The sequence below is a fragment of the Hippopotamus amphibius genome, chromosome 1, assembly GCF_030028045.1.
Source record: "Hippopotamus amphibius kiboko isolate mHipAmp2 chromosome 1, mHipAmp2.hap2, whole genome shotgun sequence".
NCBI lineage: Eukaryota > Metazoa > Chordata > Mammalia > Artiodactyla > Hippopotamidae > Hippopotamus > Hippopotamus amphibius.
This window is the reverse complement of record NC_080186.1, coordinates 37,720,627-37,742,148: the sequence shown is the minus strand read 5'-3', so window position 1 is coordinate 37,742,148 and position 21,522 is coordinate 37,720,627. Positions and strand designations below refer to the sequence as shown.

The window sequence follows — 21,522 nt, the reverse complement described above, 5'->3', positions numbered from 1 at the left end:
TGTGGGACTGATGCATCCTGTCCCAGAGTGCCTCTCACTGCACCTGACGTGGGCAGCCTCATGGCAGCTACTACTCCAGACGCCTCTCCCTGGGAGGGGCACAGCACCTTGTGCCCACCATGGCCAAATGGTCTCTGAGATCCTAAGGCAGAAACCAATGCCAAAGAGAGGTTGGGAAGCTGGGCCCTGAAACTTCACACCTACACAAAGCTGCTGGTCCCTGCTCAGGGCTATGTCAGATTGTGCCTTGGCCCCCATGCCAGGCCACCTTTCTCCCCCAGTACCTTCAACATACTCCATCACCATGCACAGGTGGCGCTTGGTCTCAAAGGAGCAGAACATGCTGACCACAAAGGGGTTCTCAGCAAAAGTCAGTATGTCACGCTCCACGAAGGCCTGCTGGATCTGGTTCCGTAGGATCAGGTTCTGCTTGTTGATCTTCTTCATGGCAAAGCGCTGCCGGGTGGACTTGTGCCGCACCAGGAATACGGCCCTGGAAACAAAGCCCATCCGTCCCCCACGGCCCTTGACGCCTGAGCTATGCTCTCCTCCACCGCGAGCTTGGGTGGTCAAACTGCTTCCTCTCACACCTTATCAGTACACTGAACAAAGGAGCAGGGGGTGCTTATCAAGGAGAAGGATCTGAGTGCCTGCCCAGGGACCTCTTCAGTCTCCTGACATACCATGTCCTGAAGACACAGCTCAACCCCTCCTCAGAGCTCAGTGAGAGGAGTGCCAGCAAGAGGAGAGGGACTCTTTCCCGGGAAAGGAATCATGCTCAGATGTCAGAGGAAACTGGGCTCTTGCCTATCCTGGAGACTTTGGGGAAGGAGAGGGGCCATCCTGAGGCACCTGCTGCCCAGAGGATTAGGCATCATACACTTCTGGAAGGAAGAGCCAAGGGCTGGCTTAGCTCCAGTCCCAGCCACGCCCTGAGCCCTGACTTTACCCATAGGCACCATTGCTGATGAGCTTAATGGTCTCAAAGTCCTCTTCAGAGGGTGTCTTTTTAGATGTCAGAGATGCCCCACGGCCCTGGAAGACACGGGGAAAAGGCAGGAACCAGGCATGCTTCTCAGAGCTCACGTGATGCGGAAGCTGTGGCCCCAGCATCTGCTCAGCTCTTAGCCCTGCTGCGGCCTCCTGCCCGTCCTTCCCCAGGAGCTGACAGGGTAAGCAACCACCCACCCCGCCATCCCTCCTTCTGACAGTCTCTTAGAGAGAATTCACAAGCCTTTGCTTCATAGGGCCCAGGTTCCAGGATTTGAGGTTGGAGCTCAGGGTCTTTACCTCGACCGAATCATCTGTCTCTGGAGTGTCAGGACTGTCATAGCTGCTCAACTGGGCCATTTCTAGAAACAAAGCAAGGACACAAGAGAAAAGTGTGCGTGGCAATGTCAGACATCTCAGCAGTGCACTCACATTACATTACAGATGCATGCAGGGTAGGCATTAATGCTTCCTGCACCGGTCTGGGAGGCAGTCCTGTGGCTCTATCCTTAGTGCAGTCACAGCTTTTGGACTTGTTTGTCAGATAATATTGCCACTCCTATTTCTAGAAGTCCAGTGCCATTCAAAAGGCCTGGCAAATTCTATAAAGCTTCCCTCAAACTTGGGACAATGCCTGAAAGCTGGGCTGTCCGACAGCTGGCCCCCATCCTGCTAGTCAAGACTCTGCTTTGCCAGCTGAGGTTGGGAAGCAGGAAAGGCAGGAGTGGGACAACTAGACACTGGTGAACTGGAAGCCCACGGTTCATGAGGGGCTCCATGTGAAGTCCCAGAGAATGGTGTCATCTTCTAAAGCCCTGAGTCAGAACCACCCCAAAGACACAGGAGGACTTGTAAGGCGGCAGCAGGAAGGCAAGCATGCACAGGTGACCGTTTTTGAAAATGCGACGGTGGTCCTTTGTGTTGACCTCTTGACTCTAAATTCAACCCAGGTGGGCCCAAAGCAATCCAGCCTGGGTTATATCAGGCAGGTGTGGACAGTCCCAAAGGAGGGGCTGTTTTACGGCAGAGAACACAGGGTTCTTTCTATAGCCCTCAGGCCTCTGATGCTGTGTTGTGTCCCTGTCCAACGAAGCCTCTTCTCCAAGTGGCTTCCCTGCTGTTAGAGCTTGTAGGCTGTGGGGCCTCTTTGCAGCCACCAGGCTGCATGCTCACCCTCTAGGGGATCCCGTGTGAGGCCCAGTTGGCTAACGATGTAGCGGGGAATGTCACATTTAATCCCTTGTCCCTCTTTGGCGTGGCCCTCAGCTGCTTCTAACAGGTGGTAGAACTCTTCAGGGTCAAACTCCTGTACCGGGGAGAGAGGTAGTCAGTGGTGAGAGCTACAAGCGAAGGCTGCTGTTCTCTTGGGTTTTATGGCATATACCCAGAGTAGGATAAACAAGAAGACTTCCTCTTTGGGATGGACACCCCTACCCCTGAATCCCCAAAAACATCATGACTCAGGGATCAATGGGGACAAAGCTGTCTTACAGGTCACCTCCAGATTGGACATCCTAAGCACTTGCCATCTTTATAGCAATAAAAACCAGAGCTTTTGGTTTCAAAAGAACTCTGCCTACTCGCCTGGTCTAAAGCCTTGTGGCAGCCAGACATGGCACTGTCAGGTGTGTTTCCACACCCACTGCAGAGGGGGCACTCCTGGCACACCTTCAATCATGCTTCACACAGCCCTGGTGGTGCAGAGACATGCCTTCGGACATCTACTGAGCAACCCTTGTGTGCTGGGTACTGGAGAGCCATGTGGACACAGCACAGAAGTCCCTGTCTGCCCGGAGCACATAACAACAAGGGCCCCACTGACCGAGTACCTATATAAGTGCCACTCTGGGCTAAACCCTGATGATACCGCTATGACCTTGGTGAGGAAATCAAGACTTACAGAGATGCATGGACTTGACCATGGCCACAGAGATAGGAAGAAGGAGAAAACCAGCATGAGAACACAGATCTAACTCCAAGCCCATGTTTAACCATGGACTTCACGTTCTTGAGGGAGAGGCCTCTCTTCACCACAGCCCCAGCTGCCACAGCTTTCTTTACCTCTGGTCTCATGCATTTGGAGAACTCTACCACTACCTATGTGGATGTGGATAAAATCTAAGCCAGACTGGAAGTCCTTTTATCTTCTTCTTCTTCCTCAGTCCCTGTCTAGTCAGAATGTCTATTTCATAAACCCCCCTCTATCCAACTCTTCTGCTCTGTTCTCCCAGCATTGTGCTAGTTCAGGGCGCTCCTCTCTCTCTCGCATGAACTGCTTTAAGTGTCTCTGCCCTGCTCTCTCTGGCTCATCCTGCCTTCTCTTCCAATTCACTATCCATGTTGCAGCCATAGTTATCTTTCTTAGGAGTAAATATGATGGAGTATTACTCAGAAATAAATAGGAACCAATTACTGATACATGCAATAACATATATGAATCTCAAAAAAATTATGCTGAGTGAAAGAAGTCAGCACATACTATATGATTTAATTTATAGGAAACTGTACAAAAGGCAAACTTATCCATAGTGAAAGAGAAGATAAGTGGTTGCCTGGAGTGGGAGGGGAAAAGGACTGACTGCAAAGGGGAATAAGGGAATTTTCTGAGGCAGGAGAAGTGTTCTCCATCTCAACTGTGGCAGTGATTAGACAGGTTTATATTTGTTAAAACTCACTGAACTGTACACTCAAATGGGATACATTTTATTTTATGTAAACTATAACTTTTATAAAATTAGTTTAAAAAAGTAAATCTGACCATGTCACATTCTTACCTAAACCTTCTGACGGCTCCAAGTGGCCTTAAGAATAAATGCAGACTCCTGAGCCAAGAACCCCACCCTCTCCATCGTCTTGTCGTGGCCCACCTCCTGGGTTTATCTCTCACCAACTCTTCAGACACACCCCACACTCCATCAAATGCCCTTTCTCATGGCTCTCTCCCCTGGCAAACTCATAATTATCCTTTGAGTCACTTCACGTTCCCCAGGGAGCCTTCACTCAATGTGAAGTCCATCCCGGGGAGGACTAGAGCACTTCCTTCCCCATGTCCCTGTTGCATCTTGTATTTCTCAGGGTTGCAATACTTCTTCCAATATCATAATTATCATTTACCTGTCTCCATGCCTCATACCTAAGGCACTAAAAGACAAAACCTAACTCTGCTGCAGAGGAGGCCTCGTAGGATCAGGAGCTCTGCTTTATTTATGCCTGTATCTCCAGTGTCTAGAATGATGCAGGTACTCAGCAAAGTGTCAGTGAATGATCAAATGAAGGGTGGACTCAACTTGTGCAAACTGGCCTGTGCTCCTCACCCCCAGGGCCCCCACTGACCCGGGGCCTGCTCAGCGTGGGGTGGGCAGACGAATACCTCTGCCTGCCACACTCCTCAGGAGCACCTGCTTTCCCTCACAGGGACTCATCTGGTCCTCCAGGGCTTGCGTGTCATATTTAAATAAGGACTTCAGCAGCAGCAGTGGCAATGGGTGCCTCTGCAGCAGAATGCTTCCTCTACAGCCCCCATTCCCTCCCCTCCAGTTCCCCCCACCCCAAACCTTCCCAGGGCCCACTCACCAGGCATTCCAGGAGACGAGCCGGGCGGGCAATGATGATCATCAGTTTTTTCACCAGCTGCATCACAAAAGCCACTTCTGAACTCTCTGAGCGCTCATGAGCCTGTAGAGAAGACAAAGGTTGCTTAAGCAATCCACCAGCCCAGTGTGGCTGAGCAAAGCAGGACTGGGCTGGGCAGAGCAGACTCCAGGGAGAAGCACTCTGTAGTACAGAGAGCTCTGCAAAGTAAAGACCTTAGAGAGGGCCAGTGGGCCATGAGGGGGAACAGGCTGCTCGCCAGGAACCATGTGAGCTTGGGAACACTACGTGACACCAAGGAATGTCACACAGACACACTCACTTAACCTTCAGACCCCAGCTCAAGGCGTAACGCCCAATGGAGACTTCACTGATGCTCACTTCCCACCACAGACAGATTGTAAGGAATAGAAAGACCTCAAAGCAGGAGAGTGATGTGACCAGAAGGGAGTTTAGAGAGATCACTCTGGCTGTAGTGTGGATGGTGCACTAAAGAGGGCAAGGCTAAAAGCAGGAAAACCCACCAGCAGCTACTGCAACAGTGCAGACGAAAAAGGCAAAGAGCAAGGCAGTAAGAATGGAGGCAAATGGAGAGACCAGGTCATCTCAGAGCAGCCCTGAGGGGTGGAAGAGGCAGGAAGAGATGGTAACTGCAACTACAATTTTAGGGAAATTTCATTGAATCCATAAATGAAATAGACAATATAAAAAGATACACAGTTTATGGGAGGATAGGTAGAGAACATATTCCCTTTGGTTTTAAAGAAAAAGCAGGTAGGTGGAAAAGATAAGTTCTGTTCTGGACTTGGAGAGTTTGAGGTACCTACACTAAACACTTAGGTATTTGCTCAGCCCAGGAGACTCTTTTTCTGGAAACTACTCTGACTTCTGGAGCCACATTTGTATTGTGTGGCTGCACTTTCCCTCCTACCTCCAACAGCTGACCAGAGTGGACTACTTTCCTAGGAACTCACATTTTAAAAAAAATTTTGGCCGCACCGTGCGGCATGCAGGATCTTAGTTCCCCGACCAGGGACTGAATCATTGGGAGCATGGAGTCTTAACCACTGGACCACCAGGGAAGCTCCCCACTACTTTTTTTTTTTTTTTTTTACATTTTTTCCCCCTAGGAACTTACAAATGGGTGGAATGACAACCATTAATATCAGTGTGACAGAACTATATAATCCGCTCTCGGGTGAAAAGGACGACCACACCTACCAAAGAATGAGAAACAGAGCTGAGAGAAGGAAGACAAACACTTCCTGGGCTTTCCACAGGCTCTTGTTTCTAGTTCTGGTCCATTCTTAAGGCCTGGTTGCATTCCTGTCTTCAATTCTTTAAGACCCACCCTTTCAATCTTTATAATTAGTTTCCCTTTCTTGCATAAACTGCTCTGAGTTGGTTCTCTACTACTTGCAACCAAGAGGACTAACTGACGTGGGACGTAAAGTGGAGAAGTACAATGAGCAGCTGGGGCCACTGATCTGGAGCTCAGGAGAACAGCAGGGAGCAGGAGCCCTCAGCAGACAGATGACAACTGAAGACACGGGAGCTGACAGGGCTGATCAGGGAGTGAAGAAAGGAGAACGGGGAGCACAGATGCTCAAGAACGTGCCCCTTGGAACACCAGCATTTAAGAGAACTGGTGAAGGGACAGCAAGACCACAAGACTGGAGAGAACAGTGTCATGAAAACTGGGGGGAACAGAAGATCAAAGAGAGGTATTCACTGTGGAAACCTCTGTAGAGAGGTGAAGGAAGATGAGAACTGAAAGAGGCCACAGGATTTGTCAACTGGCCAGTTAGTTCTTTGATGATTTTTGCCTGTTTCAGTGGAATAATGGGAAGGGAAAGTAGAAGACAGGAGACTGAGTAGTGAATACGTTGTAAGGAAAGAAAAACAGCAAATGAAGACCATTAAAAAAATTGGTTATGAGAGGAAAAGAGAGGCTGGGCACTTGATGAAGTCTTGTTCATTCTTTTAAGACGCAGCCCAAATATCAACTTTGTGAAGCCTCATCTAAGTCCCCACCACACACACACACACACACACACACACACACACACACACACAAAGAAACAAGAAGTGAAGGCTTCCTAGCTGTTTGCTCATAGCACATGGTACTAGCATGTTGTTTTATGTTGAAGATTAAATTAGATAATGTAGTGTCTAGCAAATTCTACGAAGGTTTAATGTAGTGTCTAGCAAATTCTACCAAGGTTTCCCTGCAGAGGGACTTCCCTGGTGGCTCAGTGGTTAAGAATCCGCCTGCCAATGCAGAGGACACAGGTTTGATCCCTGCTCCAGGAAGATCCCATATGCCGCGGAGCTACTAAGCACATGTGCCACAACTATTGACCTTGTACTCTAGAGCCCGTGTGCCACATTACTGAAGCCCACGTGCCTAGAGCCCATGCTCTGCAATAAGAGAAGCCACTGCAATGAGAAGCCCACACACCACAATGAAGAGTAGCCCCTGCTCACCACAACTAGAGAAAGCTCACGTGTAGCAACGAAGACCTAATGCAGCCTAAATAAATAAATAAATAAATAAAATTTAAAAAAAGAAAAGAAAAAAAAAGGGTTTCCCTGCAGACATCCTTCACTCTAGTCATGCCAAACTACTTTACCTGCAATTCCTGGAATGTACCATGTTCTTCCACACCTCTGAAAGGTTGTTTATACTGCTTCCTAGGTCCAGTGAACTCCTACCTACTTGTCAAGACTCAGCTTTTCCTGAACTCTCCATGCAGAGCCAGCACATCCTCCTCTGTGCTCAGAACTGATCTCTACGTAGTGCTCATCAAACACACTTATTATAATAAACAAAAGGGAGATAATCCATACAGAGCACTCATGTGGCGTCTGGCATAGAGTACACCTCGATAAATGATAGCTATTATTTTTACTGTAATACATATTGATGGGTCTGTAAACCCCAGTCAACAGCAAATTCCCTGAGCCAGAACCTGAACTGGATTTCTTTTCTGCATTCCCAGGGCCTACCAATCAGAAAACGTACGGATGCACTGGCTCCATGTTCAGTGCTCTTCCCACTGCCGGAGGCAATGCATCTGGCAAATGCCTGAAGGTTTTGGGCAAGGCTCTGACTTCAGCATTTCAGAAGGTCAATCTTTGATGTACAAGCAACTGTGGAAGTCACTCTAGTTGACTTACCTGATATCTCAGTCCTGGTTCCTAATATTGTTGGAGAACTGTTAGAAAGTTATTCTTCAACAGAAACAAACAGCTGCCAGTGATATTTCATGGGACTTTAGCTTTTTAGACTCATGTTTCTTAAATGTTTAAATTTAAGTATTACTTTTGAAATCGCTTTTGTAGAAGGAAGAACTCTTTCATCTATTAAATCAAAACCTTGCTCACCGTAACTCCTGTCTACTAGGCTAGTATGCCTTTCAGGGGACAGAGAAGCTGCCACATATTACATATGAGAAAACTTTCAATATTTGACAGCAATAATTGTGACCATCTTTAGTCACCCTTTCTCTAGATTCAACTGTTTCCTGAATTAAAAAAACAAACAACTTCCTGATCCTAATTTCTGGACTAACACACTGGAGTCCTGTTTGATCATGAGCCTGGGCTCTCAGCTCAGTTGGTCCTACGCCAGCATGACGGTCTGCAGGTAACATGAGTCTGGACTGGGAAATACTCTAGTGACAAGGAAGAGCCCTGGGGAGACAGCACATCTCCTCTCCCCTAAACTGTACTAATGGTGTGATATGGGCAACTGCGGTCTGAGTGGGAAGGCATCAGATCTCCCTACTGGAGAGGCAGAGAGGAAAGCAGAGACCGGAGCACGAAGCAGTGAGGAGAACTCGGTGGTCTCTGGATTACTTTACCCAGAGACTTTTCACACTGGGGCGGATCAGGTCTCTAAACACGTCAGACCCCACTAGAGAACTTCTCACTGTGCAAAGAGAATATCCTCAAACAGATAAACCCATAGCGCAGTCCTCAGGTCTGCTTTCCCCTGACTGAGGAGAAGCAGTCTCGAGGTTCTGCTTACCCTAGTATGTCTACCAAAAGATAGCCCACTACAGCCAGGGGGGCCTCTTTTTGGCTTTGGGTTATAAATCTCCAAGGCAAATATTTATGAACACGACCCAGGTTGGAGCCTTGGGCAGAGTAACTGGAATCAGAAAAGGAAAGGACTCCCAGCACTGAGTTCTGATACTGAACAGGCTTCTCTGAGAAATGCAGGGGGGACGGAGGAGGAACCGACGTCCAGCAGCAGCAGCACATGGTGGGGTGCGGTGCGGCACACCAGCAGGGATGTGGCAGGCAGGCTGGGAACACCGTGACTGCCTGAACCTTCGCTTGGGACTAATACCAGAGGATCTGCCAGAGTTCCAGCACAAGGACACTCACATCTTGCAGAAGCTTCTCTAAATTCTCCTGGAGTTCGTAGAAGTAGTGAGAGGAAATGAGGCCACTCCGAGACTTGTCCAGGCAGTCTCGGGCCATCTCAATCACCTGATGATGGATAAAGCTCAAGGTTCCATCTGCCAAGGGCAGCACGCTGTCTGGAGTGTTGGAGGAAATGAACTCTGCTAGACGCTCTTCCATTTGTGCGGTGGCCTGCGAATCAAAGTGGGACAAGTGACTCTTTCCTTCTGATCCAGCTCGGTCAGAGAGAAGCCTGAAGGGCCTGGTCATAGCCTAAGGATGGGCTCTGTGATCCTGGTTTCCTGATGTTGCATTTGGGGAACCTGATGACTGGAGACGTGAAAGGTCACCTTTAAGTCAAGTCAAAACATTACGATCTCTCACCTGGCCTTGTCCACCTCCCCACTCCTTGAAGGGCACACTCTCTTGCTCTAAGGACACTGAGGTTCTGTTGTTCCTCTCCTTTATTACACTGTCTCATGCCTCTGTCCATTTAATGCTGTTCCCTGTGTGCAGCTTTTTCACCTGCAAAGCCTGCCTGGCAAACTCCTACTACTCCTTCTAATCTCAGTCCAAGCATCGTCTTTCCTCTGGGAAGTCTTTGATTCCTCTAGGAAAACTAGGGTTTCCTTTCCTCTGTGCTTCCACTGGACCTCCCAACTATATAATCTTGGTGTGTGGACACTGCTGGTTTCTAAATCTTTCTCCAGATTGGGAGTTTCTTCAAGTCAGAGGGAGTTTGATTTATCTCAGGATCCTCTTACTTGACCTTAGGACCCAACTGAACTAAGCAGATGTTCAGAGAGTGTTTACTGAAGGTGTAAACCTGCCTGCTCACAGGCCCAGATCCCCAGCAGAGGAGCATGGGGTCTGGCTCAGAAGCCTCTTGGGAACCTAACTGCACAGGAATGTGAAAACAACAAATATACATCACCTAACTGCCTATCTAGGGCTTGGCTTTCTTTCCTTTGCCACCAGGTGGCAATTTCTGATTTTCAGCATGTGTTTAGTGGGTGTTTGTGTGCATGTATACATACACATATATATGTGTGTATATATACTGTGTATACACACATATTTATGGTATGGCCGGGGGGAGAGGGAGGGAAGGGGAGGAGAGGTGAAAGAGGAGAGGGAGTGGAAGGAATCTTAACATATTTTTTCTAACATCAGTTCATCTTACATGAATGACTTGGAGACACATAAACACGCAATGCTAGAATAACAACACCACACCTAATATACGAGGAGGAAGAAGAAACGTGAGATGCATTTCTAAACACTATGCACACCCAAACTTTTTTAATAAAGAACCAAGCACAACAGAATGATCTCCTAGCTGTTCATTCTGCTCTCTTCCTTGCTCTTATTCTCCAGTGCCCACTTGAAGGCTAGAAAGTGCAGACCACAGGGCAGTAAAGAAATAACAGCTAACTCTTACGGAGTGCTTACTATGTCCTGGGCACAGTTAGAAAAGCTTAATGTTCATTAATCTTCACAAACTCCCTACGAGATAGATATTCTCATTATCCCAAATTATAGGTGAGGCAAATCAAGCTCAGAGAAGTTAAATAATCCGCCCAGGGTCATGAAGCTAATAAATGGCAGAAACAGACTTGAACCCAGTTGGCCTGGTTCCAGAACCTGTGCTTTTCCTCACCGTTCTTCCTCACTGTGACCGTCAAGAGGGAAAGCACAAGGGTTTCACACCTTTTCCCTAAGCCACCTGTGTGTGCCCAGGAGACTACCCGAGGCTAGAAAAGGGACATTCTCAGAGAAGCAGGGAACCACACATCTCAGACCCTAGATACAGATGAACAGGTAGAGCTGGGGGTCTGGATAGAGGATGAAGAAAGAGGCTTGAAGACCCCATGCTCACTGTTGTCATGGAGAGAGAGCCTCTGTCAGGCCCTGGTTCTCTCTCGGACAGAGCTGGCTGTGTGCTGCAGGAACAGGGCCTATCATTAGAAAGCCAGGTCAGAGTGTTTAGGCATGTGGTGTTCAAAAGGAAATGCAAATGGGAAACAAGGTCCTTGTTCTACATAGGAGGAGGTTTACGGTCAAACTGCAGTTGTGAAGACCATTTCTCAACCATCTCAGGACAGTAACCTACCTTCCTCCCTCAGCATCTTCCTGCTTGAAAACACAAGTCCAAATGTGAGCAGCAACTCTGAACTCTCTGTCTCCCACCTTATTGTTCCCTCTGGCCAATTTCCTGCCAGAGGAAATTTCCAGCGTAGCTCTGTTTGTGCCTGGTAATGGGAGTGCTGCTTAAGAAATCTGCATTAAATGAAGGTGCTCTCAGAGGGCAAATCTCCTTCTGGGGGACCCTGACTCATGGACCTGATGTGCACGGTTAGAAGCAAGGTCTCCGCTCTTTCCTTCCCCACTAATATACGGTGGGATACGTTTCTGACATTTCCCTCTAGATACCCTTTCTCTGGGGAGTGCAGAAATAGAGCCTGTACAAGTAAAATCCCCAAACTCAAAGTCCTCTGCTGCCTTCCTCTTCTCCGGCAGTCTGGAAGCCCTCGTGCTTGTGTCCTCCTCCTCCTGGTGCCTCCCAGCTCGCCTTCCGGATTGCCTCTGAAGCCAGCACTCTACCCCCCACTCTGGTCTTTCCACTGGATCTGGCTGGAGGCGGCATCCTCAGAGGCGTTACCAGTCTCCTTACCTTGGGGAATCTTTCTTTGTATACATGATTCATCATTATTATTTCACTGTCAAAGGAAACAGGTGACCGTCCAGGACTAAATAAGAAAGAAATAATTGTGTTACTTTAGTGCCAGGGAACCATCGAGGAGAAAGATGCCCACCCCCAGAGCCCATGCCCGCCCACTGTCTGCAGCACCCACACACTCCCACCTTAAGGAATGCTGAGTTTCTAAGCTTTCCTTATTACTGGACCTACCAGCACACTTTGTTCAGCTCAAAATGGTGCCATCTGGAGCTAGACTACCTCTCTGTAAGAGGCCTGGCCTTCACAAAGACCTCTGCCAGGGCCTGAAAAGGCACAGACAGGAAGAGGCAACTCTTGAGGCCAGTGGTGGTTCTTCTAGGATCATCTCCCTCAGAATAGGACTCTCTGTGTCTTCTTTGCTTTGGCCAGTGGGGTTGGGCATACCCCAGCATGTTCTAGCTATCAAATCAAATCCAACTGCCACCAAAACAACTAAAGGAACACACTGTATCTTTTCTAAACAAGCTGCAGCCAGTGGGACTACCTTAGCTTTCACCTGGGGGATGAGGCCAGTCCAGCCAGCCTGTAGTGAATTATAAACCTGGGTCATCTAAATCTTCCCCTTTGGCCCACGTGTGATTACATCCTCTTAAAGGATTTCAAAGTTTGGGCCACAAGACTGAATGGCTATTTGTGTCCTGCCCCGCTTGGTGCCCCTGACATGTGATCCCAGATGAGCTATGTTCAGAACTGTTCTTTTCTGTCTTTCCTCCCTGCAATGGGCCATGGTCTGCTGCTACGTTAATGCACATTACCAACCATTTTAAGAGTACTCCCTGGGGATGTCCTGGAGGTACATCTCAATCTCAAATGGCCTAAGAGGTGCCCCTGTTTCTGTGTGGATTGTGAAGAGCACCAGGATTCAGCCAGTCCTCCGCGTGAGACGAAGAAAGGCACCGGCTCTACGCTCCACACTCTCCGCGTTTGTATGTCTGACCCTTTGCACTGCAGTCCTAGTCATCAGTCTCATCAATCTGAACTTGAACCAGTCTTTACGGTCTGGTTCAGCTCACTCCCTGGCACTTGCAGTGCCAACATTACCTAAGGGGATTCTTCCTGGGGGGCACTTCTCCTCTGGGCCCCCACCCTGAACATGTTAGCTGACATTATTTCCCAGGGACCCTGGAAATCTGAGCTTGATCATTTAAAGCCATGCTCATTTTAACTCCACCTTCTTCCTTAACCTGGAATTTTGGCACAGATTTACCACCTAACACCAAAGAGAAGAGCTGACTGAATCTATGGAATACACAGATAAATCAGCTGTTAAGTGTTGTTGGGATTGATGATCCCAGGTGATTCAGGGAAATGAGATCGATTCAGATGGGCATTTAGTTCTTCTGCTTCTACAATGGGCTTCTTACCCGAGTCAGCCACAAGTGTCTTCAGAAGCAACTTTTTTTGGTGGCCTAGTTTATACATCCTGGACCTCTGGGTTCTACAGCCAGGTAACCATCAGAATGGATGATACTATTACTCTCCTTTTACTGAATGGAGTCCAAAGTACATTTCTACTGCTGACTACTTTCAAAGGGAAAAAAAGGGACCCCTTGACAGCATCTTCAGGCACCTCTTGGGGTAGTGAGTTGAGCTGTACCTGAAGCCAAAGGGCTTGAGCTTCACTGCACTTGACTCATTCGAGGTGTGTCCATGTGCTAGTCCAGGGGTTGGCAAACTACTGCCAGCAGACCAAATGTGGCCCGCTGCCTGCCTTTATACAAAAAGTTTACATAATGTCTATGGATGACTCTGCACGAGAGCAGAGTAAGTAGCTGCCAGAGATGGCATGGCCTACAAAGCATGAATTAGTTAGCATCTTGCCCTTTATGGAATAAGTTTGCGACTCCTAGGCTTTGCAGACAAGCTGAGCTCCACGGGTACCAGGAAGTGGGCAGAGAGCACCCTGACCTGAGGCTGCGGGAGCGGGGTCGCAGGGCCGGGGACTGCCGTCCCTCCTCATCGGGTACACTCTCTGTGCTGAAATGCTTCGTCAAAAAGTGCAGCTCATCGGCTGTAGGCTGGAAGGGCAACTGGTGCAGCTTTTCCTGAGAGGAGCATGATGACTAGAGGGAACAACATTTAAGAAAGTATTAAAGACAGGTCTAAGGCCATCCAGGAGTGGAGAAGGACTGCAAATGGTCAGGGGCTCCCCAGTCACTGTAAACCTGAAGCCAGCCCACAGCCGGTACGCCCCCCTCCTCCCTGGAGTCTCCACTGCGCAGGATCCCATTCATATCTACCCTTCAGAGCTCTCAGTCCCGATGAAGCCAAGATACGACTGTCCTTCATGAGCCTTGAAGGGGGTCAGACCCAGACGTTCATGAGGTGTGAGAGCTCCTCAACTAACCAGGGAGCCTCTTTAGGTGGCAAAAAGCAGATTCTTCCACGTGGACCCTTTACCCTCAGTGAAGCTTTTCACTAGTCAGAATGGCAAGTAATTAATAAATCATGCTTCCTGGCTTATTAGGAAATGTTCCAGGTATGCCCAGGCTACAAATGGCATCCCCACAAGTTTTCCCTTCTACAACACCTTGGGAGAGCCCCAGGATGGCTCAGCAATGCTTCCTTTAGGCTGTTACCCAGAGGGCAACTGGCTTTGCTGAGGCTTTTGTCCCAGGCTCTAGGGATACCAATAGGCAAGAAAATCCAGCAGGGAAAAAAATTATTTTTAGATCTGGAACCCAAAGATTAGACTTGACCTGAAAACAATTAAGAATTCTAAACATGGGCCAGTGACTGAGATTCCAGACAAGAGCCCACTGGAATCACAGGAGACCATCTGAGGGGGTGAGTTGTGCTGCTGCTGTCATCCCACCAATGCAGCCATTGCCATGGCAGCCCCGGTCAGCTCCTGCATCAGTGAATCTCCCCACCCCGCTTACCTGACAAGACTGGCTACAACAGCAGCAAATCTAACACTGTTGGCTCAATTTCTGCTCACTGGATCTGGGATTAAATGTCTAAATCCATTTACACTCAAAGCTGTGGCACCACATCAAGAGAACTCTGTTGCCACATGTAAGCCTTCATACCAAGTGAGAAATCAAAATTTTTTTTTACTTACAGTGCACACCTCTCTCATGCTATAATATATAAAGTTGTAAACAGCTAGTGGGAGGTTTTCTTGGGACTCTGTCTTGGTCACATTTTTATAAATGATTTGGATAGAAATTGCAAAAAGTATCCTCATCCAACTGCAACTAACATGAAGCAAAATTGGCATTTTAAGGTATTCCAATAAAATAAGCTGGAGCAAAGGGTTGAGACTATTAAAACGTATTGAACAGGAATATATATATATAAAATAAATATATGACCCTTTACCTTGGGTCTAAAAAATCACCTGCTTGAGTAAAGGATTATGCGGAACAGATATTTACTAGGGAAAGATATGAAACTAAACAACTGCCAAAAGACCAGTGCGATCTTTGGATTAATTTAGAGTACTATCTAGGACTTCCTTGGTGGTCCAGTGGTTAAGACTCCATGCTTCCACTGCAGGGGGGATGGGTTTGATCCCTGGTCAGGGAACTAAGATTCCATATGCTGTGCAGTGCAACCAAAAAAAAAATTTTTTTTAAACAGAGTAATATCTAGGTCAAGGGAGGAAATGATAACTCCTTTTACCTGCTTGGGATTTATGAATATAGACAAACTGAGCTGAGAAGACCTGAAGAATGGTGGAAGACATGGGGAAATGGGTCATCCAGCCTGTGGCCTGCAAAGCCTAAAATATGTGCCCTTTACAGACAGTGTTTGCCAATGGGTCATCCTGGCTTCAATTAAAAGTTGCTCAATAAGGAAGACTCATTTTAGGCTCAATTGTGCATAGTGGCAATTAAGACATCTATTGTGTTTTAGGCTAAAATCTTCTCTAAAAGAAATATAACTAGAAGTTCTACAGATAGGCCCATTTTGGTTTTTTGTTTTGTTTTTTTTTTTTTTTTTTTTTGCTGCTTTACATCAAACTTGAATATCAAATAACATTCATCCTTCCCTTCTTTTTTGAAAGGAAAAGGTGAAAAAGTTAGAGAACAGTCTACCAGGCCTTTGGGACATGGGAGTCGTTATCTGTTCATGGTTACAGTTCTAGAAATAAAATGAGGGGAGCAAGGGAACTGTGCTTAGGAGTCCCTGTGCCCAGCCTCATGGGCAAAGCAAAAGTCCATCCTCAAGCCCTCCTCTGGCTCCACTAGGAATAACTGATGCCCAGAAACATGCTCATTAACTCTTTCCAAAGGCGTTTAATGGACCTGACTATGGCTGTTAATGGCCACCAAGACCTCTGCTCCACTCAGCCTCAACCCAAGCAACTTCTTTGAGTTGGGCTTTATAGAAAAAGTTGAGAACCATTTTGCAACACTGTAGGGACAGGGAGCAATAACCTGCAGGGAAGTATTTCCTCAGGGTGAAGGAGGTATGGCCACAGATCGGGCTACTTACTGAGACCGTAGAGCTAGGAGTGTTGGTTCCATAGCCTGAAGAAGGCAAAGAGGCCAAAGACCAGCGCCGTCCATCAGTCCTATGTAAGGAAAGAATGTTAGGCAGTTTCTACCAGACCCCACCCTGAGCCCAGGACCTGCCTGTCTTTCCATCAGCTTTTTTTGGGCAGTTGATTCACTGGTAGGCTCTTCCTTGTCTCAAGACTGTACTGCTTGATCCAGCACATGCTTTCATATCTCTCTGCAACATGGGGCCTATTGTTGTGTGTTTTTCACTGCAAAGACAGACATCTCTGACTACAAAGAAGTCTATAACTTTAAATAAGAACATCTGTTATGCAATACTATGGTTTTGGAATAAAAATCTTTATACTCTCAACTTATTCACTTTTAGCAATGACAGAGAAGCAATGACAGAGGACTGCAGCTAAAGGCACCATCACAAGGAAAGAACTGCCACTGAAATGCTAGTTCCTTTTTTAAAAGCTCCACGTGGTGGGTCCTTTGGTGTTCCCTAGGCCACTGGGTTGATAACTGGGAAGAAGTGAAACCACCACCTGGGTCTGAGTATGAATAAATATTTGGCGAATAGTCAAAGGCTACCCAAGAGCCATTAGGACTCATAAATCCAATTTTTGAGACTGTCTGCCAAAAAGTGACAGCACCCTTATGAAAGAGGAGTGAGGTGGCACAGCCTTGGCCGTATATAAGACTTTGGGGCAGGCTTCCAGCTGCTCTTTAGAGGATGTGCCCTGAAGCTCTCATCACAAAGAACCACAGTTACTGCTTTGCTGTAGAAAAGAAAGATCAAGCAAGTTTCTGGTCTGAAACTTTTATAATATGGACAAGTGATTCTTTCCTGGACTATGGGATGTATTATAACACAAACGTTCTTTCTTGTGGAGCTTTGGGAGTACAGCCTGCTCTGGCTAAAGTTAGAGAAAAACTTCTTTGATGTTACCCACAGAACCTTAGAACATTAGCAATGCAGGACCTTTAGAAGTTAAGTTTAATACTCTCAAGCTTGAGAGAAAACATTAAGACCCAGAGATCTGGGTGAATTGTTCCAAGCTCCACAGTTAAAGCGGGGTGGGGGGAGGCACGGAAAGGAAGAAGCAAAAAGAGGAATCAATCTCTTTTGGAAGCACTCCTCCCCACCCCACCAATACCGAGCAGCTTTTCCTACTATGTTCTGCAAGGGGACAGCCGGGGGTTCCATGCCACATGCACATGACTCAAACTTCATGCCACCCAGGCAGCCAGTCCTGCTGGAACCTAGTCTCTGAGGCAAAGAAATGTCCAGGAGGCTGCTCAAACATGGTATTCTCTATGATCTCTCTGTGGGAACAGAGTTCTACACAAGAAATCAAGTCAATTCCAGGAAAACAGAGCTCAGCAAAGATGGGACTAGTCTAACTCAGGGAGGCATTTCCCAAACCCTTGTCAGATACACTTCTCCATATGTGATTTTCCCTCCTTCATACAGAAATGGAAACCAACTGCATGGCAGCTATTTTTCTGCAAAATGAACAGCAGGGACCACCAGAGTGAGAAATGCCACTATAGGATGCCTCCATTTCCTCTGGCTGGTCATCCCACTGGGTGACTGAGGAAAGCTGTGGGAATGAGGGTGACCTGTCCCTTTGCTCAGAAGCTTGGAACTATTTGGCAAATCCTGCCTTCCAAGCATATGAGCACGGAGCCTTGGTTCCAGCAGGTAGAGGGGGCTCCCTTACGGCCTCTTTGATAGAAATGAAAGGCCAAATGTTCGTACCCAGTCAGAGAAGACTCATCACAGCCAGTTCTCACCAAGCACAAAAAAACAAACCATATTGTCTGGCCATGCATAGCAGTTTCCCAGCCCCTCTCCCCATCACGTCCGCTATTACCTGTCTGCTCTGTGACCATGGCTGTAGTGAAAAGACATACATTAAAGTGAGAATCAAAGGGAACCAGAGAGACTGATCTGTTTGACACTTGGCATTTGGTCTAGCTTGGCAGAGGCAAACCTTTTGTTTAGGAATGTGTGGAAGTTAGAAGTGAAATCATATGACTAATGGGTCTATCCCTAGTATTTCATTAAATCTGGCCTTTGTGTGATATTCCAAACTAATGTGATACTATAAAGCTCATGCCTGACTTCAGTGACAGGAAACAAAATTCCTGAGTACCCTGTTTGGCAGGGTTGAAGTCTTCCTCCCCTGCCCCACCAATACCTAGCTGCTTCTCCTACTATGTCTGGTAAGGCGACAGCCCAGGGTCCTGTCTTCCACACACGACTCAAACTTCAGGCCACCTAGCACAAACCTCTGTGGATCTCAGTGGTAATACCAGGCCCCAAAGCCCCCAGCTGACCCTATCCCTAAAGCCCAGAGAATGATGCAGACACACGGCACCAATGGAACATGCTATTCCCTCTTCTTGGATTGGACTACACACCTGTGTTCTCACTCCCAACATGGCAGCCTTCTTCTTATCCTTCAGGTTGGCTCAGAAGTCAGTCCTTCTGAGAGGCCTTAAATGACCACCCAGTATAGACTCTCCAGCCGTATTCCCTTCCTACTCTTTTAGGTAGTATCTTTCCCTTCACGGTGCTTATCATGGGTTATAACTAGATATTGGTTTGTTTGCTTGTTCATTATTCTTCCCTACCACTCACTCAATCAATAAGCACCAACTAAGTGTTTATTATATACTAGCAGATATAGTTTCAATATATTAAGGCATCTCTATTAGAGGTGCTTTGATTCTGGTCGAGAGGAAATAGAAACCAAATAAGAAACTAAAGTCACCCCTCTTTATCCACAGGTTCTGCATCTGCAGATTCAACCAACAGTGAATCAAAAATATTCAGAGGGAAAAAATCTAGAAAGTTCCACAAAGCCAAACTTGAATTTGCTGCATGCTAGCAACTATTCACACTGTATTTAAAATGATTTACATAGCATTTACCTTTTATTAGGTTTTATAATTAATCAAGAGGATGTACATAGGTTATATGCAAACATTATGCCATTTTACATAAGGGACTTAAACATATGTGGACTTTGGCATCTACCTGGGTCCTGGAACCAATCTCCTCTGGATACCGAGGGGTGACTGTATCAGGCGTTGAAAAGTACTAGTTTGAAAATAAAACTGGATGGTTTGCTGGAGAATGATGAGGGGGCTCTTTTATATCATATGGTGAGAAAGGTTTCTCTGGGCAGTTGACATTTAAGATGAGAAATGAAAGAAGGAGTTAACTAAGCGAAGACCTGAGGGAACAGCATTCCTTCAAAGGGAATAACAAGTGCACAGACTCTACTAAGTCTACTAAGTTTCTAGGAAGTTAAGGCTCTGTCTGCCTGGTTCCCACTACATAACTAAGTACCCATCATGTGCTTGGGCTTACTGGGTGTTCAGTAAATATTTACTGAATGAATAGGAAATGACTCCATGCCATTTATAGAGAATGGTCACAGATCCTACTGTCCCAGCTCAGACCTAATCTGAGGCTAGAGTTCAAACACAATCAAAGCAGGAAGTCTGGGATAAGTAAGACTTTTAGCTGGGCTGGAAAAGCAAGTGCATCCATCCAGCATCTTCCTACACTGTACGTGTTTCTACCTGGATCCTTGGTTAACTAACGAAGTTACACAGGGTAGGAGAGGTGAGTCCATGGGACAAATCTGATGATACTCATTTTGAATAAGGCAATTGGGTCAGGAGGGGCACCCAAGTCAGCCATCAAACATCTCCCAACCTGTCCACGTCATTTTCAGCTCCACAGAATCCTGGAGAAGAAGGGGATGGATTTCTTCTGGGTTGTCATTTGAATAGTGAGTTAATGCTGTTTCAAGGAATCCATTCTTTTCCTGTTATCTCTTAAAAAAGTAGTCTGAGTACTACTACTCTGGTCTCAAGCTATATATATCATTCTCCACCCATTAAAGGCTCCAAATCTGGAGCCATGATTTTTCTGGAGGTCTTAATACCAAAGACTGACTCTAACCAAGTATATTCTTTAAAGTAAAAAAATAAAATCAAATCAAAGAACGTGGACTCTGCCAAGAAAGAATTTTAGAGATGTTCTGAAAAGCAAATAATTCGTATAAGAAGCCTTGGTATCTGGATTGGATAGACTCGTGTCAGTCAGCTCAGTACTTCTCCAGAGGCCAGGTGATACCCTGGCAATGGGCTGAACCATCAGGATTGCTACCATGTGCCTGAGATAAGTTTATATCACTTTCAGAAATGAATGAAATGTGAGGAATATAAGCATGGCTCTGCAATGCACCAAATCTTTCTAAATTCATGTGAGGATAAGTGAAGATCTGGTAGTCTCTTTATCCCCAAGGAGGGAGGCATAAATGGCCCCTTGTAGCTCCCTGGAACTAGCTGAGCTAGAACAATAAGAGTATAACTTTGGGTCCTCCTGGGAGGAGAACTCATTTTCTCAGCGATCACGCTAGGACAGCTCTCAATTGAGAATACAGTATTTTGGAACATACCCTCAGGAAATCAGGGACTTGTGCTTAAGATTATAAAATAAATTCACTTCTACTATCTACTCGCCCATTCAAACATTCAAACACAAATACCTACGGTGTTTGGAAAGCAAAGTTTGAACAAGATGATTATGACCTGGGCAAGGAAAGCAGGAAAGGAATTTTGATGGCTGGTAGATCAAGGTAACACACTTGGAAGGGCAGTGCCTCAAAGGAGGAAGCTGACATTTAACTGACATTCATGTAAATGCCACATGTTAGTCACAGAGGAGTTTTCCTATCAACTTACCTACGGGCAGGAACAAAGGAAAAGTGAGCAGGTGCATTTGGAGAGAAATTCCGGGGGCTATCCAAAGGACTGTTACCTGTGAACAGGGAAGGCAAAAGAAATCCTCTGTAAGGTTTGCTTCTGAGGAGGGTTCAGATGATAACCTTAAGGGAAGAAATCATCCCCTAGCATCGGCAATTAGCATGTATGGTTATTTTTCCAGGACCACAATTTAATGACTCTTTGCAAAAGTTGGCAGCCCAGAAGTTTCTCCCTTGTTCCCAAGTTGCCTGTAACCATCTATGCTTCTCAGACATCTGTTCTAGATCTAGCAGCAACCTGTCCTCCTTGGAACACCTCAGGTTCCGAGATGCTTTCCTGAGTTCTGTAAGTCATTCTAGCAAATTATTAAACCTGAGGAGGTAGTGGGAACCCTTGAATTTGTATCCAGTTGGTCAGAATTACAGGTGGCCTGGGGATCGCCAAGCATGCAGGTGATGTCTAAAGCAATGATAGTTTTGTAGAGGACTGTGCCCATAACCTGAGAAGTCTGGCTTAATTCTGCGCAATAAGTGTTAGAAGTCATTG

At 46.7% G+C, this 21,522-nt stretch overlaps 1 protein-coding gene across 4 annotated transcripts in view; it reads right to left on the bottom strand.

Annotated features, from left to right (window-relative positions):
• MAST2 (microtubule associated serine/threonine kinase 2) overlaps positions 1–21,522 on the bottom strand; it is a 223,197-nt gene that overhangs the window by 10,860 nt on the left and 190,815 nt on the right. For 3 of the 4 annotated variants that reach the window (XM_057709503.1, XM_057709528.1, XM_057709519.1), the window contains exons 6-16: positions 20,956–21,031; positions 18,066–18,086; positions 16,178–16,256; positions 13,643–13,797; positions 11,669–11,744; positions 8,977–9,186; positions 4,564–4,665; positions 2,164–2,296; positions 1,291–1,352; positions 950–1,035; positions 285–493 (exon numbers count right to left, since the gene is read on the bottom strand). In XM_057709503.1, the coding sequence (XP_057565486.1) occupies positions 285–493; positions 950–1,035; positions 1,291–1,352; positions 2,164–2,296; positions 4,564–4,665; positions 8,977–9,186; positions 11,669–11,744; positions 13,643–13,797; positions 16,178–16,256; positions 18,066–18,086; positions 20,956–21,031 (1,209 nt within the window). The remainder of the gene's footprint in view (positions 1–284; positions 494–949; positions 1,036–1,290; positions 1,353–2,163; positions 2,297–4,563; positions 4,666–8,976; positions 9,187–11,668; positions 11,745–13,642; positions 13,798–16,177; positions 16,257–18,065; positions 18,087–20,955; positions 21,032–21,522) is intronic. The other variant, XM_057709511.1, reaches the window with a different exon arrangement.